The sequence below is a fragment of the Microplitis demolitor genome, chromosome 1, assembly GCF_026212275.2.
Source record: "Microplitis demolitor isolate Queensland-Clemson2020A chromosome 1, iyMicDemo2.1a, whole genome shotgun sequence".
In the NCBI taxonomy this organism is placed as follows: domain Eukaryota; kingdom Metazoa; phylum Arthropoda; class Insecta; order Hymenoptera; family Braconidae; genus Microplitis; species Microplitis demolitor.
The window spans coordinates 1,041,165-1,068,773 of NC_068545.1; the positions used below are offsets into that span (position 1 = coordinate 1,041,165).

Sequence of the window (27,609 nt, forward strand, 5' to 3'; positions counted from 1 at the left end):
TGTCCATTAATTTTATAAATTTTTAAATAATCAAAATGTTAACTAATTAAAATTAATTACATACATTAAATAGAACGGTAATTTATGGTAATAAAAATTACTGTAAATTGCTGTCTTTTACCGTCACTCGAGGTAAAATATCATAGGTTATGAATACAGTTCCACCATGATATCCCCTTTACAAAAAATCACGACAAAATCTCTCTATAAAATCTCTATAAACGAGATCTTATAATAATCTATGTAATTATAATGATTTCTGCACTTATGACTAGAATTGTATTCAGGTTTTTTTTCACATTTTAGGTGTTGTCATAAATAAATAGAGTATGTTCCACATACATGTATGAAATCATGGGGAATTTTTAGCTCAAATTTGACATCATTGTCAATTGCAAGAATTTGATGTAAACTTACTGTAAAGTTAATCAAAATCACTGAATGTCAAATTTTTAAAGTGATAGTATGGCCATCAGAGATTGGACTGAAAAATAATTTTAGAAATGTTATCCTGGAGAGATTTTGTCGGATACAATCCGAAAAATTCTATTGGATATATTATAAAATTATTTATTTAAATAAAATATCTGAAATATTATTTTCAATTAAAATAACGTTCGTCTATAATAATAACTAATTAATTAATAAATTAATTATGAATAACTGTACTGATAAACTATAAAAATAACCTAAAAAAATATTTCCAGGCAATCACAATAAATGTTTTTAAATTAAAAAATTAAAGCACTTTTACCTTTAATACTTTTACTATAAATAATATATCAACAATATTTAAATATAATTATTCAATTATTTAATGAACAGATTGTCACAATAAATTGGTGCGGAACCTAATAAATGATTAAAAATATATCATATATATTTGATTGTTTGAATAATTTTTTTTGTTCATAATTATCAAAATGAAAAATAAAATTTAAATTTTATGACATGAATTGATCGCAGTTCTATATTTTTATATATTTTTTATGAATTGTAGTTATTTTTTTTTTTTATTAATTATTAATTACTATACTAATATACATTCCTAATCACATTTCAATATTTAGATAGAAAATTTCATCAAATACACGAATAGTTTATAATTTATAATTAATCATTATTATTATTTTTTTTTATTTAATGAAAGTGACAGACGTAAACTCCAGGCTCACGTGATATGATTCTAAACATATTCATTCATGAATATATATTTATATTTATATATATATTTTCAATTATTCATATTTTCCGTCCATTCTCGCCTAGTATGAAATTATATATATTTATTTATTACCCTATAATTTTTTATCAATTATTATTATTATTCATATTAATAATAATAATTTTACATTTATATTTATATTTATTATCAATTATATAATTCGCGCTATTACATATAATATACATAAGTACGTTATTAATATTTTTTTATAAAATTTCCAGCGATTAATCACAAAAAAACTTTTAACTAATTGTCTATAGAATTTAAAAAATAAATTTAATTTCCAACCTAAATAAATTTTTTTATTAAACGACTAAAAAAACTACTGATAAATTTTTCAAAGATTAATCAGTAGAAATATTATCAATTATTAAAACTACAAATGTCATTAATAATAATTACATTACAGTTGTATGATAATGTAAAAAAATTTTCGTCGTCCAGGACGCGGGTAGTTATGAGCACCATCTCTCGGACTCTCAACTACCGGCAGAGTGGCTTCCAGGCCGGGTTATGTTGTATTAGACCTCTCGTATCGTGTTTGTTCAGAAACAAACCTACTTAACCTCAAGACCAGCAACTAAACAATAAAATGGCAACTAAATCCCTTACGTGATCTAAAAAAGTGATCTATATTGTAAATAGTAATCTACATGTGGGAACGCTACAGCCACTTATTTCGAACGACACTAGAGAGTCTGCGTCCCCACATGAGGTTGTATCATACGATTGTTCCCTGTAAATGTTGGGGGTCTTGAGCAGCTTGTTCCCGTGGTCCCCCACTGGACTTGGGGCCCAGACTCAGTAAAGGAGGGTCATAGAGACCACCAAGTGAGCCGCCTAAACCCGCGCCCAGAGCTCCGCCACTCATGCCACTCATACCACCAAGACCACAACCATAGCCAGGACTCATGATCGGTATTGAAGGCAAACCGACGTCGAGAATTCCTGTGTTACTGGCACCTGGACTGGCTCCAATACTACCTTCCTCGGGTGGTGTTACCTCCAAACCAATAGAACCGTTGAGCGCTATCTTAATGGGATTGTGATTGGTCGGATGGGACAGTGCACCGAAACCGATGTCCTCTAGGCTGCTCTTTCGTCGTGTGGTAAAACCTTGACGGAGAGAATTGCTCCGTCTCAGTAGTATATCATCGACCACACGCAGCGAGTTAGAACGGCCCCTTAGGCCACCGGCTACGGTGGGACTGTCCGGTAAGGAGAGTGAATTTGACTTAGTACTGCTGCCGAGAGGTGGTGCTCTAGCCATACCGATTCCCGAGCCCCGTCGACTAGACCCCCCACCACCGGCATTCGCCCCTGCGGCGGCCGCAGACATCTGCGCCACCAGTTGGGCCGAGCAGAAGCTTATGTTGCTTTTCCGCCTCGAGTTGTGGCGCTCGAAGGTTTTCTGAGCTGAAAACGGACTCGGCCGGACCAGGTAGACAATGTCGCCTTCTTCGAGTTTCAAGTCGCAGCTCGGGTTTATTATTACATACGACAGGCTGTTGCGTTTCTCGGAGACGTCGTCGTAGTCGACGGTCGGCAGGTTCAGTGAATCCATTCGCGACCTCACGAGATTCGCTATCTCAGCGCGTTCTATTTGCTGCGCATGGTTGTCACGAGCTTCATCTGCTAGACTTACGGAGTACTAAAAACAGAATTTTTTTTTTTTATTTTCAATTAGAAATTTTTTTACTTGACTAGAGTAATTAAATTTTCAATAAATCAGTTGATTAATTTTTTTTAACAGAGCGCACATTTACAGGCATTCAAAATCATTTTTAAATTTCCCGCGCACTTCAAGCGCGAAGCGTTCTATACTAATTACTGTTTCTTCTGACGAAAAAAATTTTTCTCTAATTAATTCAACTTTTTGGATATACCGGAAGTGTGCGCTCTCTTAATTAAAGTTTTTAAAATTTTTAAAAATTGTAAAATATTCATACAAGCTTACAGAGCGGGTTTAATTACAATACATCAAGCACAGCGTTAATTAGGCTTGGATTCGGGACATAGAGGACATGATTTATCATTAATTAATTGATTATTATTTATAGTTAACCGATAATGCATTTCGAAAAAATTATTTGACGTGATTAATAATTAAATAATTAATTAAAGCTTGAAGTCGGAAAGTTCAATAGTGAAAAAAATACTTTTTAAAAAAATATTAGTCTAGGTGGTTGACCTTAAAGTAAACGAGATAAAAAAGTGGAAAAGTTGGAATAAATATATTAATGTTGAAATGACTTTTGATGGTAATGGGGGCTATATATATATATACATATTAAGCCCACTGATTCATGTTTAAATTTTTATGCATGAAATGTAAACAAATCTAAAGTTTAAAACTTTTTTCCTCGATATTTTCAATTTGCGTGATGGATCTCTTACTCATGCATATTCTCTACATAAAAAAGTTAAGTAATGATAAAACATTCACGTCAACAATATTTTATATAGACACAAAAACTTGCTATCTAAGTATTTCAGAGAATTCATAATTACAAAAAAAATTATTATCATTTTATTTTTTTTTTTTTTTTTTAGATATTTGTCATTTTTAAAATTAACGGTAAAGAGATACAGGGGGTAAAAATAACACCATAAAAAACTATTATTTACGAGGTCTAGAACAGCATGGGGTAAGTTGATCATCCCAGGTGGTTACCATTTTTTTTTTATGATAGATAATTTTATCCCGCAGTTTTATTTAGTTCTAGTTCTCCTGTCCAAGAAAATAAATTTGCCCGGTGGGTCCTGGGTGGTCAACTTACCCCATTATTTCCTAGATACCGCAAAAACATGATTCTGAAGTTAGCGGACAGTTAAAAATTTTTAGAATTTTTTTTTAACAAATTAATTACGAAAAAAAAAAAAAAAAAGAAAAAAATGGACATGTAGAAAATCAAAAAAGCTATATGTGCATTTTTTTGAAATTTTTTTTTGATTTATCATTTTTAAAAAATCCCAAAATTACTAGACGTCGGTTATCTTCAGTATCACATTTTTGCAAAAACTAAAATTTTAAAAATGGTGACTAATTTTGCCCCGTGTAATTTTATAAATAATAAATATATAAAATCAGTCAGTACATTGATGAAAGCTTGATAACAATAAATAAATACATATATAGTAATAGTAAAATAAATATTGACAAAACAATGGATGCATTACTCACAGCGGATGTACCCTTATCACGACTAGTGCAGTTAGAAAGACATGAAGCCGCGGCAGATCGTTTCATCCTGTAGGTTTTCATAAATCCCGTGTCGCTCTCAGCATCTGAATCACCCTGTTAAAAGGACAAGCAAGAATTCTACCCTTACTATAAAAGCTGGTTGTCATCAGCAAACGTTTTTGTGTTGTCTCGCAGCTCGCTTTGTGAAATATGTGCATCTTGGGTATTTCTCTCAAGGATATCTTGTCAACATGTCAACTATTCTCTCCTTATTTAGAACTTTTTCAACCTCTTTTATACATATATCTATTATATATATATTTATCTCAAAGCTCTTTATTGCTGGTCTATATCTATGTCACTAATTATCTAGACACTGTACTAATTATCACCCAACATCTTGTCAATCATGTGAAAAATGATTTGTAATTTTAGTATTGTGTATTGTGCAGGCGCGTGTGGGAGAATAGATGTTGGATGGATGGGGTTTTAGATTTGAATATAAAAGAGCGGGATAAAAGTTGAGTTTAAAATGCAAAAAAAAATAATGATGGAGGGAAAAAAGTGTAGGGTTAAATAGGTACGGGTGAATCGATTTGATAAATTGTACAAGTAGATTTTCTGTCACGATGCGGGTGGACTCATACTACAGGTACTGGGATAGCATACGATTTATGAGGGCTTGGCTATTTCACCTAAATCACTATCACGATGCAGAAATCTGTTCTACGTATGAATAATGAATTCTCATACATATGTTCGACGATATTACATCATCGCGCCTCTCTGCAGATTATAAACTTGTGTTGATATTTTTTTTTTTTTTTGACTTTAATGGAGATCGAATTTTGACACGAAAAATTTGAAGTAATAAATTAAGATAAATTTTAAACCGAAAGCGGTGTTAAAATATCACCGCAATCGGTGTAAATATTTTTTACTGTGTTAAAATTTTATATTAACATCTCGTGGTGTTAAATCGAGTCGATTTTTTGCACCGGTATTTTTACAGTATGTAATAATCTTAAATAAAAGCAAAAACAAAAATTACTGAGCTGATAAAAAAAAATAAAAGTATATACGATTATAGATTGACAGAAAGAGATAGATAGGAGCGAGCGAGCGCAGTAGAGCACAATCATGCGCTACTCAGCCATCACTCAAAATTATTTTTCAACGTTCTCGTAAACTTATAATAGCCATTTAATTATAATTAATTAGATAACATGATACTAGCACATATATAAAAAAAATATATAAAAAAATCTATCAAGTACGACCAGTGTTATATTGCTCTAATTAATTGGTCAAGTAAATTACTTACGTTGGATGTGTCCGCGAGACTAGTGTCCTGGGTCCTGTAGATCCCAATAGGAATTTCGTAGGTCGTCGAGCAGAGCTTCTGGTAAAGTCGCCCGTAAGTTCTTATCCACATGTCGTCTTTGGTTATTTGCATCTTCAGTACCGAGAACAAGAATACAGTTAGTAGAGTACAGAAGATGGTCATGATTAATGGATTTTTTTGTTTAATATTTGATATAAAATATACCGAGGTCAGAAATCCAGAACCGGGTGCTTGATCAACGCCAAGCAGCAGTCTTACAAATGTTATCACGTAATCCTTAACAAAAGCCTGGTACAATAGAGTGTCCAGCATTGATGCACTGAAGACACTTCCAGCAGCAAATGGCAGACGGAACATGTACGATATGTGCGATCCGCGCTCCTTTTCTCTCTGATATTTCACATAAATCGTCTTGTTGTCGGTATATATTAGTTTATTCTTTGGATCTCTCCATCACATATATTTCTACTTTATATATATGACTATCGAGACCTTTTTTTATTTATATTTAATTAAACATGATTACACTAATTATTAATTTATTTTTTAAAAATTAAAATTACCGCGGGAATTTTTTAAATTTAAACGATCAATTAAACCCAGTGATCAAAGTGGAGACAAATTAAATTTTTATTACCGCGATTCACAAAATTATGTAAATAATAAAATTTATTATATTTATAAATTGACCTATTGATTAATTTGGAGTTACTTAAAAATATCCTGATAATTAAAAAGATCCTTGTCAGTATAATGGAAAAAATAATAATTAATATTTAGTATAATCAGATAATTAATGATTTTAAAAATCTATTGTCTTTTGCTACATAATTAATTAGTTAAAATAATATAAGAAAAAAGAAAGATAAATCAGACAGCTAATCCATGCTAAGTATAAAATTATAATATATAAATAATCAATCAGCAAACACTAAGGGATAGAAACCCTCTGAGGTCATGATACAAGAGCTTTTACACTATGATCTTGTACATTACACTGCAATTTAATTAAACGTCACTAGAGAACAGTGACTAACAGTGGCAATAGTAGTGATAGTGGTAGTAATAGTAGTAGTAGTAGTAGTAGTATAGCTACTGACAGCTCTTTGTAACAGACGTCAGGGGTTAAAGCACAGTGACGATGGAATCTAATGATGCAAAGTGCTTACATCAGTCAATAATCAGACAATCAAACCACTCTGTTTGGTACTTGCATAAAATATATATTAAATAAAATAGAGCAAGTGAATAGTAATAGATAGCAGATATATTTTTATTTTAAAATCAGCGGTATTAATTTTACTGTAAAAACTGTAAAAAATCGGGAGTGAATACGGATTTTATTTTAATCTGAAATCACTCCGTCACTTGAAGTTCCGGAGTTAGAAAAAAATCGCTCCGCATACGGAGTAAATAGAGATTTTTACATAAAGTACGGAAATAATTACTTCCTTTCTAAAATTTAAATAAAATCCGTACACTTGGAATTAACTGAGATTTTTGACAGTGTATGACAGTTAACCGATTGATCAATTATTATATTTATCATTTAGTCAGAGCAGTCAATCATAAATAATAAATCTATACATCACATTCATAAATCACATCAATCATTAATCAGTAGTTAGAGGTCAGAGTGAGTGTTATCGTGTTACCGGGGAGCCCATCGGAGGCTCAGCGGGGTAGTTGTCACCGGAAGTAGCACTGAGGAGTACCTTTTCCATTTTGCTGAGGTGAAGTGCGTACTTGTCATGCGCTCGGAATTGCATGAATCTCATATTACTTGACTGAGACAGCTCTGTGATGCTCTTTATACTTGGAAAAAATCTGTGTGCAATAAAAACATTATTTTTTTATCATTTATTTGCGGGATTTTTAAATTTTGTAATAAAAATTATTCTGAGAAATTGTTATTGTCATTTTACTTGAACATGGTCTGCACAGCGACGATAGTATTGCAGTCGGCGAGCGTGTCTTCTTCGGCAGAGTTGCTGAGCTCTTTGTTGACGACGACAACATTTTCGGCAAGTGTGATACCAGCACGCAGCAAGTCGTCTAAACAGTCGATCGATCCGAGCATCCAATAGACAAGAGGAAAATAGGAGATGGCGTCAAGAAAAGCAATTTCCGGTCTCCTTTCCAGCAAAAGGATGATCGGGTTCAATGAAGTTTTCGATCTAATAGTACACAGATATATTATACGGGTGTCAGTCAACATATATTTTAGTATCTACGATTCTATTAACGTCTACGACTTATATATACATATATATATATTTTTTTTTTATCTATGCCATGTAAAAAATTAAAAGCTAATGGAAGACATTTTTGAAAGTACGAAATTTTGTTATGAAATTTATGTCAGTGCTTTTACTTTTAAGTGAGTTAATAAAAATAAAAACTAAATTTTCGATAGTTAAATTTCAGTGGCCTGAAACTTTTGAACTGAGAAAATAACTGGATTGTAGCTTTGAACCTTTTTCATAGAAAATTTAATTTTCTTTATAAATATGTTACGCGCGATTTCTGTTGTACATTTATTTTGGATGTAAATAAAAAAGTCGCTGGGAAAAATACGAACTGTGCGGGGTCGTAAAATTGGTTTCAAGAGCGTATATATGCTGGAAATTTTTTTATTAAATCTGTTTAAAGTGGTTTTTGAAAGAAAAATTGATATTTTTTGTTGGTATACTATGATATAAATATTAATATATATAAACTGAGTGGGATGCTTAGAAATTGTTTTTTTTTATTGTTGTAAATTGTGATTTATTATTTTTTTTAGACAATTTGTTATTAAAAATTATTTTGATGAATTTTTTTATTTCAACATTTTACTCGCAAATTCTAATCACAAAAATTAATTTTAAATCAAAATTTTTGAAGCAGTACCATTTTTCCAAAATTCATTTCAATAGAAATTTAAAACTTTTCATATATTTTGAATAAAAGTAAAATTTCAAATTAAACGCAATCAGGAAAAAAAGTGAATTTTTTGTTCAGTATCACAATTCCTCCCAATTTTCCTTTATATGTATATATATGTATATATATAATGTATAAATGTATAAAATGTACGATGAAAATTTAAATTTAACAATAAACGATTTTTCTTTAGTATCACTTACCTGAAATGAGCTCTTAAGGGAATGATAAAATTATATATCCCATTGCTGGCGTAATCTGCTGCTAGAATTATTGTTTTATTCTGCCAATTGTATTCTCTGGCATTTCTATACGAACAATGCTCGCAAACCTGTCCAACAAACGTTGTAATTAATTTTTTTCCTCTATTCTTAATGTTTAATTGCTGTTTCATATTTAATATTTATAAAAGCCATTCAAATTATCCACAGCAAAAACTGACAACTCTTTATTTAATCCTTTATAAACTTTTCCATTAATTACTTTTTGTAAATTACAAAAAGAAAATAAAATATTAAATACTCGAATTTGTTTAATTTACCTGAGCTAATTGAAGACAACAAAGTGGTTTTTTTTCCTTCAGCAAATAACATAATGTCGGAGACACTCCAATGAATGGTGACACTGGAGGAAATCCTTTGACGATTCTGGAAAATTTTATTCAAATTAGCCGTAATTATAAGTAATACTTTTTTTTTTTTTATTTTCAATTAAATTATTTACAGAAAATTTAGACAAAGAAGTGATTAATTGTCCAAATTTATTTAGAAAGCAATTAAGCATGCAATTATAACATTAAGTATTAATAATTGCATAATTACAGCAAATATATTGTACAGATATTTATTAAAAATAAAAAAAAAACTCGAATACTTAGCTAGCAATTAAGTGACTGATAATGAATGACCGTCATAACAGTTACTACGAATCGTAACTAAGTATAATGCGCGATTAAGTTTGTGATAATTCGCGTTTTTGTGCAAAAAATAAAATAAATATGATAATTTGTATAGCAGTGACACAATAGTACTGTGAAAAAATACATGAGTTATTTTTTAAATTTTTTGCTATGGAAAAATGATTTTTTTTTTAGTAAATTTATTAAATTATTTGATTCGTGTAAAAGTAAATTTAATTCGAGTATTGCTACGAGTAAGTACTTTAATTATTTCTTTTTTTTATTGAAGTAATTATTTTTTCATGATGAAACATGATTTCAGACTGTGGGTGATGACAGCATTCATCCTGGTTTGAAATCGTTTTTTTTCATCCCTTGTCACACAATGTACTATTTTTTTTTTTTTTTTTAAGTTTGTTTAGGTGCCACGTGCATCGGACTGACGATAGGCTGGCCAGAAATTTCTTCGTCATTTTATGTCGAGACGAAATATTCAAATGGCACTTGCTGCGTTAAGGCGGAAAATATTAAATCGACAACGCGATTGTTGTTAAATATTGGATCTTGTTTAGGCGCATTATTCCCGGCTTTTTTTGTTGATATTTATGGGCGTAAATCCTGTTTCGTTATTTCAGCTTGTTGTAATTTAATGTCTTGGTTTATTTTTATTTTTGCTGATGACAATTTAGTAAGTTATATTTTTTTCCTATATCAATATAGATATATTTATTATACTTAGTATTGTTTGACAGAAAATCAGTTTATTATACATTTTTATTGCATATTAATTTTTTTAATGAAAACTAATTAATTTTTACGGTGCATTGTTGATGACTTTCATGTATAAGTAGATAATTGGACAGAGGAAATTACCTAGGATAATTAAATTCAGTCCAGTGAATCTATTGTAAAATTTTCATTGAATGTCATTGAAATTCAAAATATTGATTTTAGTGCCTGATATTTATTTCATTTTCTTCGTGAACATGAGATATTCGACAAGTGATAAAAATTTTATGTTAAACTAGACACTCGTACGAACAAAATGACCTATAATAAATTGATTTTGGTCCACTGGAACTGCTAGAAAAAAATGATTGAATACTATAATGAAATCTATAATGATCAAAAAAATATCTATCATACTTTTTCAATATGAATGAACTATTGTTATGAAAATTATGTTGAAATTGACATTTGGATGAACACTAACACGATTTGAGTCCACTATAAAAAGAAAAAAAAGTAGTGTGAAACTCAAATTACCTGTGGGATTTAATTATAGTTTAATTTAAACTTTTGAATTTCAGTTTTATATGCTTGGAACTGCGATCGGTGGGCTGTCAACAGGAACATTCGCAGTGACGACAGCTATTTACATTACCGAAATAACCTCACCAAGTATGCGGAGTACAGTCGGCACATTAGTTGCATTTTTTGCATACTCGGGAATTTTTTTCGGCACCTCCTTATCCGTGTACATACATAACAGATTAGTTCCATTAATAATATGTCTGTTTACATCTGGATTTATTTTTTCTGCAAGTTTTCTTATGATCGAATCCCCGTTTTTACTTTATCAACATGGAAAGGTAAAATTATTTATCTATATATAAGTCATTTTTTGTAACGCGAAAAAACTATTGAAAATTTTGACAGACTGCATTATCAGATGCAGGATCGCTCGGAGGTTTTTAGTCTCTTATTCGTTTTTTACATCGCATCCTTTCTCATTTATTTTATTTTTTTTTTTTGTACATTTAATTCGCGTTTTTTTTCCGAACAACGTATCGTTAGTAATATAATTTTTTTTTACTTTAGCTCGCGGGTCTAATAATTAATTTTCAAAATTTTTTTGTTCAAATAATTATGAATAAAATAAATAATTTAGATATTTTGTGTTACCGTTAAAAAAAATTTTCAGACGTTAGAAGCGAAAATCGCACTAAAAAAACTGAGAGGCGTCAAAAAATATTTACAAGTTGACAACGAATTCAAAATAATGGAGGATTCTTTTAAATCAAAATCTCAATTGTCACTTTCATCATCGATCTACGATGGTAAATATCTGTCACTAGCATTCATGGGCATAAAATCCCGCCCATGGGTAAGATGGATAATGTTTATTCTATTTTTAACCCAACTAATCGGCAGTTACGCGTTAGAACAATTCACGACAAATTTCATTGAAAACATTTTTCCATATTTCGGTAACATGTTACTAGCGTTTTTGGACATTATTTCGATAGTACTTTTCATATATTTGGCTAATAAAATAGGCAAGAAACGAGTGATTATAATATCAATAAGCGGACTGAGTTTCAGCTGCTTTATGTTTGCGATTGATACAGTTTTCAATAAATTTGATGACAAAATATTCACAGCCAACACTAGAATATTTCCATTCATTATTATATTTTTGTACTGCTGTTCGTATTCGCTGGGCATTACGCCTGTTCTGCCGTTAATAATGGAAGGAGCGGGAGATTTTTCAAATCGCGCCCGGAGTATTATCATTGGATTATGTATTTCCGGATTGTATCTTATCACCATTGTAAATCAATGTCTTTTTGAACTTTTGAATTTTGGCAATAGTACTTACAGTGCTTTTACAATTTTTACTATCATCGGTTCACTTGGTTTATTTAATGTCTTTATTTATTTACCAGTATCTTCTAGTGAAATTGATGATGCCATTAATGATGTTATTATTTTTTAACTTTCAACTAAAAATTTTTTTGAATTTTTGGAAAAATAAATTTTTTTATGAAAACTTACTTTTTTGAAATTTATTACCAAAATTTCTAATCTATTTTATTGAAATATTCAAAAAACCACAAGAACATCCCCATTTGAGTGTTTTCCAGCTTTACCTTCGGCTCGGGTAGTCATACACTCGGTTTAGAATGTTCTACTTTTCTCCCTTGATGTGTAACATACTACTAATAGCCGAATTTTAATGGATTTATTATAGGGTCCATTCTGTCCCAAATTTTAATTTTTTATTTTTTGAGCATATTAATTACGAATACATGGCAGAAGACTCGAAAAAGTAACAGAGGTAAAAAAAATTAAATACTAGAACTTTTTTTGGAGGGCCCATACTGCCCCGTTTGAAGATTTTAAATTTTCAACAGACGCGGAATATTGAGACCAAAAACATGGTAAGGGAGAAAGAAGTAAAACAACAACTACTAAAAATTTGTTCTGTTTTCCTAAGGGGGCTATTTTGCCTCCCCCTTCCGCTATTTAAAATAGAATTGAATTGAAACAAAACTACATCCGGAGTTTTAAAAAAATCACTCCGTTTACGGGGTTGTTTTTGCAGCGGAGTGATTTCAGAGTAATTTAGATTTCGTTTGAATGAAAGTGACCCATTCACTCCGATTCGTAGTCTTGAAACTAAAATAAACTTTCTTTACGAATGAATTTCACTGTGGTGTCTCTCCGTTAATTTTTTGGTAAGTATATTTATATTAACAAAAGATAATTAAAAATTCCAGAATATTAATTATCAACGAAGTGATTGTTATTGTGATAATTATAATACCATAAAGCGTATGCTGAAGACTGTTAATTTGATTGCAAGCTTGTTGAATGCACGATACACAATAAATTTATTTAGCATGCACAACTTTGTACTCTATATATTAAACACGATGCTTCATTATATATATGCGTACAAATAATATATATATTGAATTCGCATAATTTTCGTGGATGAAATGAGCAGCACACATGCAATTTAATAATAATATTTATAAGTAATTTAATATTAATACCATCGACAAAATTTATCAGCTGATTTTTCTGTCAATTACCCATCCAATTAATAATTTGTTATATTTTATAAATTCCGAATTATTAAATTCATTCAACAGCCCAATTAATTGTTAATTAACAAGCGGTAATGATATTCGGTAAATTTTAATAATCGAATTTGTGAATAAAATAATATTTTAATGAGCCAAGTTTAATTGATGTTTTCTTTGAATTTTATTTGTATGGTTGTTTTTTTGGCACCTCGGTGCATAAACTCACCCCTTGAAGCTGTGGACCGGGGATTGTGTCGAGGCGTGAAGTGCAGCAATGCGAAGTGTGCACAAAATTGTTACGAGGGAAGACATCAAACACGTACATCCACAGTGAGGGTATAGGGTGTCAGGCAGGAAACCATCGTATGCCAGTGCAATGATACCACGTTAGTATATATTTTTTTTTTATATATATCTATCTATATATATATCGATTAACACAACAGAACAAACATTGACTATCGATTTAACTTTTTTTTTTTTTTTTTTAGTAATTTAAAAATTTTTTCTACACAAAATCAATTTCAGGCGATAAATTATTTTATTTATTTAAAAAAAAAAAAAAAAAAAAAAAAAATGTCTACGATTTATGAAATTTGATAGAAATAAAAAAATATTTCAATTTGAAAAATTAATTGATTTAGTTTTTTTTTTGTTTTTTTTTTTTTTTTTTTTTTTTTTTTGATAAAAACATTTTAGCCCGGACGTGAATTTATTTCATTTTTTTATGACGTAATAAAGCAAAAGAGATCTCGTAACAACTGTACATTGAGATTATTTTTACGATCAAGTTTACAAGAAATAATACTTTTTTTTTTTTTTTTTTATCACGACTTTTAGTATTTGAAAAATAAAATTTTTCTTTTTTTTTCTTACTTGATACTGTACAGACTAAAGCAATAAATATTTTATTGTTAAAATTAATCTCAAAATAAAATGAAAAATATTAAAAATTATATTTCCTCTAGAGTGCATTTAAATAAAACTCAGCGGTTGCATGTACTAGTGCTATTTATATGTATATATAATATATATAATAACAAAATATAGAGAATATAAAATTGATATGCTATATCGAGTGCATGTGACAAGATAAAAGTATTTTTATTTATTTATTATAGTAATAACTCCAGTGAATGTTTTACTTCAGTGAGGAATAGAGCTAAAGTACTTACGCTATTTTTTCGCTGGGCGATCTCCATGGCACGTCATCGTCCATCTCGTCTTCAGACTCGTCGGCCTCGTGGTCAAGTGACTCTTGACCCGGTAGGTGAAGTGTTGAACCAGTCAGCATATCTGGGACTGGTAAAATACTCGGACGTCTGCTCCCTAAATTATTTCAAATTTTAATAAATTTTTTAACACCGAAAAGCTGGAGAACTTAAATTATTTAAATGAAACTCTACCGCTTGGACTAGCAGTAAAGTTTACAAAGTAGACAGTTAAGTTTTGGTAGATTGGTTCCAAGTGAACGCGATGGGTTGCATGATTAGCCAAGGGCGGGAACTAGAGCTTGGACCTCAAATTGTTGAATTTTTTAAATTTTTCATTGAGCAAGTGGATATTAAAAAAAAATGTGTACTGGATATAAATAATTAATTTTTATTAATTAACCTCTTCTTTGCATGAGAATTTCAGGGCTCAGTAGATGAGGATTAGGATCCATAGCACGTGGGACGTCAAGATGATTTCCTGTGATTGGAGTTTGTGGAGTTGATCCACTTTCGCGCAAACATGGCCGTGAATCAGATAGATTTGATGGGTCCAAGTATGTCGCTACAAATATTAATATTTATTTTGTGTTATTTTATATTAATCCATTAATTATTATTACAATTATTATTAATAATTAAAAATTAATAATAATAATAATAATTTAAGACCTTACATTAATTTAAAAAGTCTAAAGAATTTATTTATTTCGAAGCGGGAAAAGTATTTAAATTTGAATTTAAATTTAAATCTAAATCTAATTAATTATCTAAAAAAATTTTTAATTTATCAACAGCAATCGGCCATCGTAATGAGGAACAGGGTAAGCAATTAAAGTTATTCAAAGACTTTTACCAGAGATAATTAGAACATCAAAAGCAGTATCCAATTAAATTTAAGCAAACAATTAACAAGCCAATAAATAAGCTCGTAATTTTTTTTAAATTTTAGCGATAAGCCGCATGCGGAATTTAAATTTTTTTATCACCAGTGGCATCAAAACTAATTATTTTTTTTTTTTATTGTAACTGAGCATCGAAGTCTAAATCAATCACATTTAAACTAAACAAGCTTCTCTATAGTACCTACGAATGTTTTTCATTTTTTTTTTGTTCACGATGGAATAAAGTTTTTATATGCATTCGGTAATAAACCTGGTTACAAGCGCGATATTGCGAATGCCATAAGCAAAATAACAAAAAAATATTATTTTGTAAATGTTAATTAAAAATATAAAAATAAATATTTATTGATTTTTTTTTAAATTAAATAATAATAATAATAAATAAAAAAAAGTCATTAATAAAAGCACAGTTAGTTCATTTAATGGGTGGATTTTTTGTTTGCTGATTATAAATTTTTTTGACGACTTACTGAAGTTTAATTTTGAATTAATTAATTAAAATTTTTATTTATTTTTAAAAATCTCAGTAAATTTTTACGATTGTCTAAAGTAATTTGATTAAAAAATTTCGACTTCAGTAAGTTTTGAATTTTTTAAAATTTAGAAATAGTTTGAAATTCTGGGAACACGAACAGGAATTTTGTTGTGCGTATAACAGACAACTGTACAAGAGTTTAAATTAATAAAAATTAAAAGTAAAAGAATATTGTGCTTTTATTTTAAAATAAAAATAATTTAAATTAAAAAAAAAATAATAATAATAATAAGTAGTATAGAAGCATCAATAGTCCGACAGTGAAATTTTCAATTTAAAAAAAAATTCAAATAATTTTCCAAAAAACTAGATCTAAAATAAAAAATACGTTTTTTTAACCTTCAATGATTTAAAACAAATAAAATATTTTTTTTTTATCAATATTTTTATGGCCTTTAAAAAAATAACGATGGTAATTAAATTTGATGCTTTTATCGTAAAAAAATAAAAAAAAAAACTCAGTAACAAAAGGAAAAAAAAAAAAAAAAATAAATAGCAAAAATAAAATAAAAAAAAAAAAGCCAGGCGCATGCGACACTCACGGTGAAAATCGGATGCGAGTAGGTTGTGATGTCGAGGTGTGGGCGTGCTAGGAACCTGCAAGATAACTTGAGGTGGCGGCGGTGCCCCGGGCGGGGGTACGTGAGTACGTGGTTTGCCCGGAGACACCGATTCGCCATTCTCATTGTTAACAATAGCACGTGTCGCATCACACGGTACTTTAAAACCATTCGTATATCTCAGGTGTTGAGTGACACCGATGCCTATTGTACCGTTCCCTCCAGAAGCTGCGGTGGCTGCCGCAACGTTTCCCGACAGCGTCGTCGTCGGTGTGACTATTGACGTCATTGTGGTCCCAACTCCCGGCGTACTTCCAGTGCTCAAGGTCCCTCCAGTCCCGCCTCCAGCAGTACCAGCACCAGCTGTTGCACTAGAAGCATTTCCACCCGCAGCTGATCCATCAGTCTTGCTCTCGACTACTACATGGGAGGGTTCTGTGGCGCCGGTTCCCGTCTGGTGATTTGCCACCACAAATGCTGAGTTTTCTTCTTTTGTTATGCTCATGTAGTAACACGTGTCTGTTTTTTTCATTATGTGTCTTGGTCCTTGAAAATTCAAATTATTATTTATGACTTTTTTTTCAGTGGTGATGCAAAATGTCTTGAGTCTAGTGACGATAAGTAAATTATGAATAAAAGATTTTGAATAATGTTTAATTTTTTGAAGATGCAGACGAGATTGGAATGGGAAATGATAAAGAATGAATTTTTATTATGTTAAATATTACAAGATGATAAGACAGAGCTTACCGGGATTCAAGAGAATAGTGTCCTCGTAAAATTCTGGCAGCTCGGCGGGTCTCACTGCCACGAGAGCTACTCCATATTTACGGTGACTGTGAAATGACGCGTAGGTAAATGATTTACCCTCGTACTCGCCGAAGAAACGGGAATCCCCGAGTGTTATGTGGTAGATTTCGTTGCCGGAACATTTTCCGTACAGGCGGTGCCATTCTTCTTGCGACTGCTGTCCTTCTCTATTTTATATTAGATAATTTATTCATTATTTTATGTGAAAAAAATAACTGGCGTAAGGATTTTTATTTATATTTTGTGGTTGCAGTATATAAGGAAACGAAAGTTCAGAAAACGGAATCATAACTTTTTTTCTGGTAGGAATAACTCAGCACAATATAAAATTTTTTTGTTCATTATGATGTCTTCTAGTGAAAGAAATCCGAAAAAGTTCTGAGAAAAATCTATTTTTCGTATTCAGATGCATATTAAGATAAATGAGAATGAATGAAGATAGATAAGGATGACATTTTCTATAAAGAGCAGCCCGTAACTTTGCTCCTGTTTGGAATAACCCATCACACCATAAACGTTTTTTGTTCATTATGATGCCCTCTAGTAGGAAAAGCCATAAAAAGTCCCGGGAATAATTTATTTTTTAAGAAATCGACATCGGGCAGATACGGGCAGATGACACTGTCTATGCAATATTATGAGGAATGGCCCGTAACTTTGCTCCTGTTGGGAATAACCCATCACACCATAAACGTTTTTTGTTCATTATGATGTCCTCTAGTAGGAAAAGCCATAAAAAGTCCTAGGAATAATTTATTTTTTGAGTAATCGACGTCGGGCAGATACGGGCAGATGACACTGTCTATGCAATATTATGAGGAATGGCCCGTAACTTTGCTCCTGTTGGGAATAACCCATCACACCATAAACGTTTTTTATCCATTATGATGTCCTTTCATAGGAGAAACCCCAAAAACTTTCGAGAAAAATTTTACGTGTTTAAAAAAACTATAAGTGTGCCCTATATGAGGAAACTTGAATCTTCTAAACATCTCGAAATTTTGAATCAAATTATAAAAATTAATACAGCGCAGTTGTCCCCGTGAAGTTAAAACACGAGTTAATAAATTATTTAATATATTTAAGTTTGTAAAAAAATAAAAGAACAGTTATGTAAAAAAAAAAGCACAAAGATACTTACTGTCCGCGTGATGTATGAAGTAAGAGAGTTACGAGGGTAGAAGCGCCGGGACAAGTACAATTATTAGCCAGCAAGGCGTACTTGAATTCATCTTCACACACAACGTGCTCGGCAAATTTTACGTGGAGTTTATTTTCCGGACGGAAGATCTGAACATATTGGGGTACATTTGGCGCATAATCCTTTACGGCCCAGGATCTCAAAATAGTGTGCTCGTCAGCGGCTGTTTTGTCTGCGTAATTACGTGCCGCGAGGACGAAACATGCCTCGGCGTCCATCATTCTTGCTCTAACAAGATCCCCGTCCTTTAAACACGAACCCTGAATATAAATTACGCGCTGCGCCCAAATAGGCACTTGGAGGATCATTCGCATTGTCGTGTCCAGCTCCATCGGTGACAATAGAACCACATAGTAGTCCTGGAATACGAGTCAGAAAAATACTTATAATAACATTAATTATTAACGGAAGTTCATTAATCCAGGAAATAATTTATAGAAACATAAAATAATTTGAAATTTGAAGTTTGCAGATTTAAATTTTTGTATAAAATTAATGATTAATTTATCATGGGATTTAAATTACAAAAGCTTACTTGAAGCAGGGGATGAGCGTAAAACTCATTCAAAAAATCCATTATGGTGTCTGCTTGCAAAGTCGTACTGCAAACTACAACATGTTTTTCATTTTGCGCCCGGTGTGACGAATATGATCCCCCGAGTTTCTGTCGCTCCATCCAAGTAAATGCCAATTGTTCGAACTGTTAATATAAATGAGCATTAACTTTATAAGGTATATATATATATATATGTATATATTTTTAAATAAATTATTACTGGCAGAACAAAATAACTGTTCGTTTTTTATTATTTTTTAGCTCTGGTTATGGTTATGCAGTTCCGGCAGTAAAAAACTCATGTAAAAACGACGGTGTGTTAAAATTTTAATGCTAATGTACAAATTACGATGTACTGAATGTCAAATATTTGACATTCAAAGTAACAAACTTTTGTAATTTTATTTAATTAATTTAAATTTATCGTTTTTAATTAAAAACATTTTAAAATTTATTCTGTTCCAGGTAATTATGTGCTACTGCATGTTAAATATACTTTTTAGTCTGCCTGTTAATATTTAATTTCCGTTGTAAAACCATAGAAATTAGACTTCATAATCTGAAGTTAAAAAATTGAATTTTTTTTTTTCAGAATTGCGCGCGGGAATTTTCGCGGGCTTACATAATTTGAAATTTTAAAAAAATTTTAATCGATAGTATTCGCGAATAAAATTTAAGAATTAGTGTTGGGAATTAATAAAAAAAAAATTTGGATTAACTAAAAATAATATGGCCTCTAAAGTTATCACTCGGAATATACGATGAGTTAAAAATAGATTTCATATAAAGTTCATAAGCCATTTAACTTTAAAACCACAAAGTTCATATGAATAAAATAATTTTTTCATCAAATTCTACTTTCAGTTGTGATTAACAAAAATATTTGAATAATATTTTCCATTAAAAATGAAAAAATTGCGGTACTACTTAGTTTGTAATCACCAGATTACATTTTGCACTGAAAAAAACCGGGGTAAGTCTACGTGGTGTAGGTGTTAAATTTCAACACCTAAAGCGGTGTTAAAAAATTTTCTGGTGTCAAAATATTTAACTTTAGGATCGCCGTCTGAGAAATTTTTTAGAAAATCGATCGAAAATCTAGACTCGGGGCTTGGTATCGATAGAAAAAATTTTTTTCTTCACTTCTATGGGTTAGAGTTCTTCCAGAAGACTTGTCTGATAACCCCAAGTCCTTCAAGCATCCAATGGACGCCATAATTTTGATCAGGATCTCAACAATTCTACAGATAATCCAAACTAAGCTTCCTAAGCTCGAAAACAGCTGAAAGTTTATAATACTGAAGTTAACCCACGTCTAATAATTTTTGGATTTGTTAAAAAATAGTAAATTATAAAAAAAAAAACATTTGAAAAATATGCACCTGTAGTTTTTAAAATTTTCTACATGTGCATATTTTTAGTTTTTTTTTTTTTATAATTTATTTGTTGAAAAAAAAAGTCCGAAAATTACCAATTGTCTGCTCGCTTCAAGATCATGAAAGTTTTGGGGTCCCCCCTTAGATTTAACACCGTTATTTTAACACCGCTCTTTTTACAGTGTATGAATAAGTATCCAGGTTCAAGCCTCGTGGTATGTCTAACTACCAATGAAAAATAAATCGATAATTTTTAAAAAAGAAATTAGTAAGGGTTGAAATAAAAATATATAATAAAATAAAAAAAAAGTAACATGATCAGATACAGTTAATTAAACGGCGATTTGTAGAACACATTGAGACTAAACGTATTATAGTTGGCACCAATGAGTACTGTCACCCCTTGGTAACTCGGAATAACCGACAGATTGGACGCAGTGTCGACAGAATTGCACTCGCACACAACGTTGCTTTTTGCTCTATATCTACAGCAGCACTGGGCCATCCGTCAGTCCTCTTTCTCACTCTTTTTCTATTCATTCTCATACATATACATGTGCAATAATATATATATGTATGATATCTACGTACCTAGATCTCCGAATTCTCACGAGCTACAGACGAAATGATAAAATATTCACGGGAGCTTTAAAATATTTAAAACGCTTCGCTAATAATTTGTTCTGGCACACTCTTTGTATGCTTTACCCTAATTCTTTTCATAAAATTACCGGGTTTATATTTTATTTCGTTTGAAAAAAAAAAAATTATACAAAAGGTAAGAGCGTTATAAAAAGATAACTTTTTTTAATAATACTGTTTTCTTAATTTTGTATCTTCTCTTTGTTTTATTCTTTGTTTTATCATGTTTTATTTTCAAACTATTTACTTTTTTCTTATCTTATCATAAAAGCAATATCATAGAGACTGCAGAAGGGACTTATGAAGAATTCAACAAATTGCATAAGACGAATTATTCAGTTATTTTATTAAACATGACTTGGCATTAACGAGAATGTTGTTTACTTTTTTAAAAAAACAGCCTTCATTCTTATTTACTTTGTTTTAAATTCAATTGTTTGTAATTAGTTCTTATATAAATAAGATAAAAAGTGAGGACCTTAACTTTAAATTGAAAGTAAATTTAAAAAAATTCTATTTGTCTCTATACCTTTTCTTTTCAACTTTTAACGGCACAAAAAATTTTTTATCTTTGAAAAAAAAACCCGGTAATTAAAAATTGTTTATGTACTTTCTTGTTCTTATCTTATTTAATTCTACGTTCCGTATTTAAAAAAAAAAATTAATAGTGTCCAGTATAGAACTTTTTTTAAAGCCCGCGAAAGTTTCATTTTTTTTAAATAACAAAAATTAATAAAATTATATATTGGGTATAAATAAATATTAAAAAAATAAAAAAATAAGTACGAAAAAAATATTTTGAAAAATTGCACTTATAGTTTTTTGAATTTTCTACACGTGCATTTTTTTATTTTTTTTATTTTTTTTGTAATTGATGTTGAAAAAAAATTTGAAAATTTTTAATTGTCTGCGAACTTCAGAATCATGTTTTAATTAATTAAAAAGTCCAATAAAAAATTTAAAGAATTTAAAAAGTTTTAAAAATTTGAAAAAAAATTTTTCTGGTCTAGATTCATAATAAAAATTATTCGAGTAGATATATAAGTTTTCACTAATTTTTTTTTAATTAATAAAGATGTCGCTTAATTAAAAAATTCAAAGACTGAAAAAAAAAATTTTAATTTGAACGAGGACAAAACATTGAGTCAATTATATTTAAAATATTCATAGCACATAATTGTCATAAATAAAATAATAAATGGAGATAAATTAAATAAATTCGTGAGAAGTAACTCACATGCAACGAGTTTTTCAATAAAAGAGTAAATATATTTTTTGGTACCTGTGTTGGTAAAACTAATAATGCAACGCATATCATGCAGACCATATAAAGCTGGGAGGGCCAAATGTCTGGCACGAAGTCTCCATATCCTACTGTAGAAAATGTAACCACCACGAAATACGTGCTTTGAAACAAATTCAGTTGCCTGTGGCCTGCCCGCTGAAAGTGCTGGATTCCGCACACACTGAAAACATTAAAAAATCCGGAATTAATTACACCACCGCTTCAATTCTCTGAATTTGATCCAGATCGATAACCAAATAAACGAAACATGGAAAACGGTCAGTAGGCCTTTTGCAACTGAATAGAGTTTACTTAAAAAGTTAAATTAACTTTGGCAAACGTAGCATTGAACGTTTAACTCTAGCTTTAATTTTGCCGATTCTGTAACAATATATAATAAGTCTGGTAGCTACTGAGAGGACTATTTATCGTTAAATATTAGTTCACTTGAATGGAACTTAAGAACTTGAGTGACGTCTAGTCTACTTCATACTTAGACCAGTACTTCCTATTTAGCCCAGTACTTGTATTACTATAGACTTTACTTCAATCTCCATGTTAAAGAGACACACTCGTAACAATTCCAAGTCTATTATTCATGCAACCTAGTTCTTAACTTTTACTAGCCCATGGATATTCAATCATGTTTTTTTATTTATTCAATAATTCTCTCCACTTAAAAATTCAATTTACAATCCTATTTTTTTTACTCAGTCTTCATTTTTTTAAATATCCAAGATCAAGATTTTTATTTTTTGTCTACGAGAAGAACGGAGAATTGGTCACCCGCAGGCCCGTAGAAAAATTTACTCTAGTCTTGGAAATTTTAATTATTAATTAAAGTCATTAATATCGATTTTATATTAAGTATTTAATTATCATACGTAAAAAAAATTCTACCCCAGGTTCGCTGCTCAGTTTCCCTTAATTTAGTAAAATAACTAAAATACCAGTTTTAAAAAAAATTTTTTAAATGGCCGCACTGCCTGAGGGTTCAATTTACCCCATCCCCTATGAACGAGAAGTGAATACTGTTTGAATAAAATTTTTTTGCTAAACGGTATCTCATTTCGGTTCGAATTTCCCAATATTGTAAATATTATTCACTAAATAAAAATAATAACAACAATTTAGTTGATTTCGTGTCTCGCTTTGTTTTGAAATAATTCACGAAGGAGGATTAAATCAATACAAATATTATAAACGGATTTGTAAGAGAGCTAACAAGAGAAAGGAAGAAGAAGAGCCGAAAGTCTAGAGTAGACTAGTCAGTCGATTAGTTATTTATTGGTGGCCTACATAGCATAGCGTTTACTTATCGGACACATTGTACTTGTATGGACAATGAAGAAGCAAAAGGCTATCTGTGGCCACACACACCACTGACTTATATTAATCCCGACACCTATAAAAGTATTATTTAAAATCTGTATGTGCATCTAAAGTCGAGTGTATTATTATACCTGGGGTGTCTATTATTGGATCGTGTGACCCAGCGGAAATCGACTTTTGTCGTCCGTATATACAGAATTATTTACAAATACTTTTCAGGCTTGAGTATATTTGACACCTAGCAATACAACCCCTAGACATCTGACTTCAGACATAACACAAATTTTTCCTTTTATCTCTCCTTTATTATTTAATATCACATCTAAATATTTTTGGTTATGTTTGTTGTCGTGAATTATTTAAATGCTGGATTATTTTTAACCGTTGTATTGAGTCTATTGAATTTTTCAGCTGAAAAATAAGTTACGGGTATTATTTTTATACTTTTATGAAAAAAACTCGTGGTCTGGTTTAATAATCCAGTTCACATATCGTTATTGAATTTTTTTTTCAAGAAGAATGTGTTTGTTTTAAAGACAGACGCAACCTGGGGCAAAATGAGTCACCGATTTAACGGAAAAAAATTTATTTATTTCGGTAAACTCTATTGGGTTGCAGGGGATGAAAAGTAAATTCAGGGAGAAATGAACGAATAAAATTTTTTTTTCTGAGTGGCCCGTTTAACCCCAGCGTCGAAGAGATTTTTTTTAATGGTCGATGAATTTGTTGCGGAATTTTTTATGGAAGTTTTTTTTTCGACTTAAATTTGGACATGAAATTAAATGTTTTGTTATTAATAATAAAAAAATTAAAACGTATTGCAATTTATTGGAACATAAAACCGTTTAACGATTTTGTTGTTAAGTCTTTAAGGGGTAAAAAAAAAACTCGAGGGAAACGTTACATAAGTGAAAGTTATTTTTTATTTTGTTCTTCGTTGCAGAGAATAAAAAAAAAAAATAAGAAAAAGAAGAAGAAGAAGAAGAAGAAGTTGAGGATATTGTCCCCCGGGTAGTTATTCCTGGACAACGACGAGCGTGAGGTAATGTGGTTCAATACGATCTACTTCTCCGGCAATAAAACACGATATACAATTCTCGCTTGAATTCGATTTATTTTGAATTGAGGGGGAAAAATCCAAGCGCACGACGTTTGACAATTTTAAAATAAAGTTTTCTGGCGTAAACGCCCGCGCCAATACAACCTGACCTTTTTTTTTTCTCTACGTTTACTTAACCACCCTCTTTACATTTTTATTCCTCTTTTATTTTTTACTCTTTTTTCCTGCAATATTTAATATTTTCACTTCACAAAAAACATCTATTGAAAGTTTAAATAATTTTTTTAACATTCTATTCAATTACGATTTTTTTATTTTTAACTTCCTGCTTAAACTTTATTTATTATTTTTGCTTTACTTGTTTAAATAACTCGGGTTTTTTTAATGAAATTTTTTTATATTAAAAATAAATTGTAACAAAGTTATGAAAAAAAAAAAAAAAAAATAAATAAATAAAATTTATGAGTTTGGATAGTACTAAGGTTTTAACATCTCAAGGCTTGTGTGTGACATCACGGGCTTTTCCAACCGTCAAAGTGAAGCTCACAAGTTTGTGAGCACTCATTCTACTAGTGCTATTATTGGGAAAGATATATACATATATATACACACATATATGTCAGGGCGTAGTAAGTTTGCACTTTAGATTTTTTTTTTTATTCTCTTTCCCTTTTTATCGTCATACCACCCTCTTTACACTTGACTCAGTCACAGTTATGTCCATATAATGTTACTTTTCATGCCGACACACCTTGACCACGACAAAGTACCTTATGTAATTATAATACATTATAGACATTACTATAAAAAAATAAATTAATCCAATTTATTAAGTCATTTTTTAAAAATTAATTATCATTTAATGCTACTTCATATCCTCTCAAAGTAAATTTTAAACGAATAACTCGATTTTATTCGAGAGTAAAAAATATTTAGCTTTAATATCATGATTGAAATGCATCAAAGAAAATATACTTTGAGAAAATGATAATTGCATCTTTAATATTAAAAGATAAACTTATAAAAGTGTATGATGTGATTTTGTAAAATGTACTGTAGTTATATTTATTTATATATCTATGATATGATGGTAGCTATTTTCCTCGGGTCCTGAACACAAGATAATACGTGAAATGAGTTAGAGTGGGTGCGGCATGACGTAAAAGATCGATGTAAAATGACCGCATTGTATGACGAAGACGGGTTAATATTTCATAATGTGAAAGACACTTGAGATTTGTCACGCAAACTTTATTACTTTTTCAACTTTTTCACTTGTTTTTATTAATACCCTGCAAACCCATTAGCATTAAATATTTATTTTTTATTACTACGAGTTTTAATTTTCATCACGAAATTTATTATTTATAGTAAGCTGTTTTTTCAAATACAAAAATTCAAATTATTTCTTTCAGTTATAACTGAAGTTAGCCAATAGAAAGTCAAAATCAAACGTGTCCATCTATTTTCGATTTGCTTTTGGCTAATGAACTACTGAGTGTTCATTTGATTCAAAAAATTCAAATTTTTTTTTTTGACAGTTTGGTATTATTGATAATTTTATATCAAATTAAGTACAATAATTACTTGTACTTTCGAGTAAAATATTAACAAGAGAATAAGGGATTTTGGAAACATTAGAAATTTAGTCAAAAAAATTTTTCGCGCCAAAAATTAAATTAATTGAAAAATGATGAAAATCATCTGCGGTGTAACGGAATAAATTTCAAAAATTTTAGTCACATCAACAGATAATTTAATTACTGGCTTTAACTAGCGAACAATAAACGATACTTTTATGCCCGTTTTTAATTATCATCGGTTTTAATTTGGTTACCAAAAATTAATTACGATAATCGATAATTAAATAATATGCAGCATAAACATTAATTACATTAATTAACACATTGAAAGATAAAAAATGTTGAGTGTTTAATTTTGAAAGTGCGAATGTAAGTACAGTTGGGTTCCTCGGTTGCATACGTACCTTAATTAATTAACTTAAAGTCAGTAAAAAAAAAAAATAGATTAAGCCGCTTCAGCGCGTGCATACCAAAGTTTAAAAAAAAAATAAAAAATGCAAAGTGTACCTGTAGTTACTATTGTTGTTGGCATTATTGTTGTTATTACAGTGTATTTACTCATTATATATTCTTTACGAGCTCCCGGCTATTCGGATTATTGACCGACGAATAATTTAGTTACTTACTCGTTTACAACAAGCTTTTGTTGCCGTTATGAATACGCGTAAGTACGCCAGCCTTCGGTTTTGTGTAAAATAAAAAATGAGCATACGAAAAAATTTGAAATTTTTTAAAAGTAATTTTGTGGTAACTTTTTTGCTGAGTAAATACGAGGTATAAAACACCAGTTTTTTTGTTTTTCGCGAATGGCGCCGGTAGAAATTAAAAAAAATCTTTTTCATATGGTATATATTTGAATAAACGTTGGTCATAAATGCGGCAACATTTCCCGCGCATTTTAGTGTTTGCAATGTACGTATGCGCGATAGTAGGTCACCAGAGGGTACTGTAACGCCTGAAGCAGTCAATGTTTAGTTTTCCGTTTGTTTTTAAATGTTAAACATCCTAGTTCTGCCTCAATAATTTTATAACTTTTTTGTGTTAAAGTTTATTTTAGTATTTTAAATACTTTTTACTATTCTTGGAACCAAAATATCGAGTGAAGTAAAACACACGATTGTCAGCTCCCTAGTATTCACGACCCTGATATATTTTATCGAT

General features: G+C 30.3%; 2 protein-coding genes and 2 long non-coding RNA genes across 5 annotated transcripts in view; 3 read left to right on the top strand and 1 right to left on the bottom strand.

Annotated features, from left to right (window-relative positions):
• Nucleotides 1-872: 872 nt before the first annotated feature.
• The window catches only part of LOC103569783 (potassium channel subfamily T member 2), a 60,318-nt gene continuing 33,581 nt past the window's right edge, over nt 873-27,609 (bottom strand). The window contains exons 8-23 of the mRNA XM_053741969.1: nt 22,471-22,654; nt 19,150-19,314; nt 18,555-18,973; nt 17,354-17,580; nt 16,586-17,149; nt 15,007-15,168; nt 14,568-14,721; nt 13,619-13,627; nt 9,221-9,326; nt 8,883-9,010; nt 7,680-7,931; nt 7,410-7,581; nt 5,959-6,144; nt 5,734-5,865; nt 4,410-4,523; nt 873-2,876 (exon numbers count right to left, since the gene is read on the bottom strand). Coding sequence (XP_053597944.1) covers nt 1,947-2,876; nt 4,410-4,523; nt 5,734-5,865; nt 5,959-6,144; nt 7,410-7,581; nt 7,680-7,931; nt 8,883-9,010; nt 9,221-9,326; nt 13,619-13,627; nt 14,568-14,721; nt 15,007-15,168; nt 16,586-17,149; nt 17,354-17,580; nt 18,555-18,973; nt 19,150-19,314; nt 22,471-22,654 — 3,904 coding nt within the window. The 3' untranslated portion in view covers nt 873-1,946. The remainder of the gene's footprint in view (nt 2,877-4,409; nt 4,524-5,733; nt 5,866-5,958; nt 6,145-7,409; nt 7,582-7,679; nt 7,932-8,882; nt 9,011-9,220; nt 9,327-13,618; nt 13,628-14,567; nt 14,722-15,006; nt 15,169-16,585; nt 17,150-17,353; nt 17,581-18,554; nt 18,974-19,149; nt 19,315-22,470; nt 22,655-27,609) is intronic.
• On the top strand, nt 9,679-12,354 carry LOC128668632 (uncharacterized). Its single transcript, XM_053741960.1, has 4 exons — nt 9,679-9,831; nt 9,991-10,265; nt 10,888-11,169; nt 11,502-12,354. Exons 1-4 carry the CDS (start codon nt 9,723-9,725, stop codon nt 12,294-12,296), a joined length of 1,461 nt encoding a protein of 486 aa, XP_053597935.1. The 5' UTR covers nt 9,679-9,722; the 3' UTR covers nt 12,297-12,354.
• On the top strand, nt 14,220-15,931 carry LOC128668636 (uncharacterized). Its single transcript, XR_008404287.1, has 2 exons — nt 14,220-14,658; nt 15,031-15,931. It is a non-coding gene; the product is annotated as an uncharacterized LOC128668636 (long non-coding RNA).
• Nucleotides 19,255-19,679, top strand: LOC103569776 (uncharacterized). 2 transcript variants are annotated; one of them, XR_548941.3, is made up of 3 exons: nt 19,255-19,346; nt 19,432-19,552; nt 19,636-19,679. It is a non-coding gene; the product is annotated as an uncharacterized LOC103569776 (long non-coding RNA). The 2 variants fall into 2 exon arrangements; XR_548940.3 differs by having other exon boundaries at nt 19,432-19,679.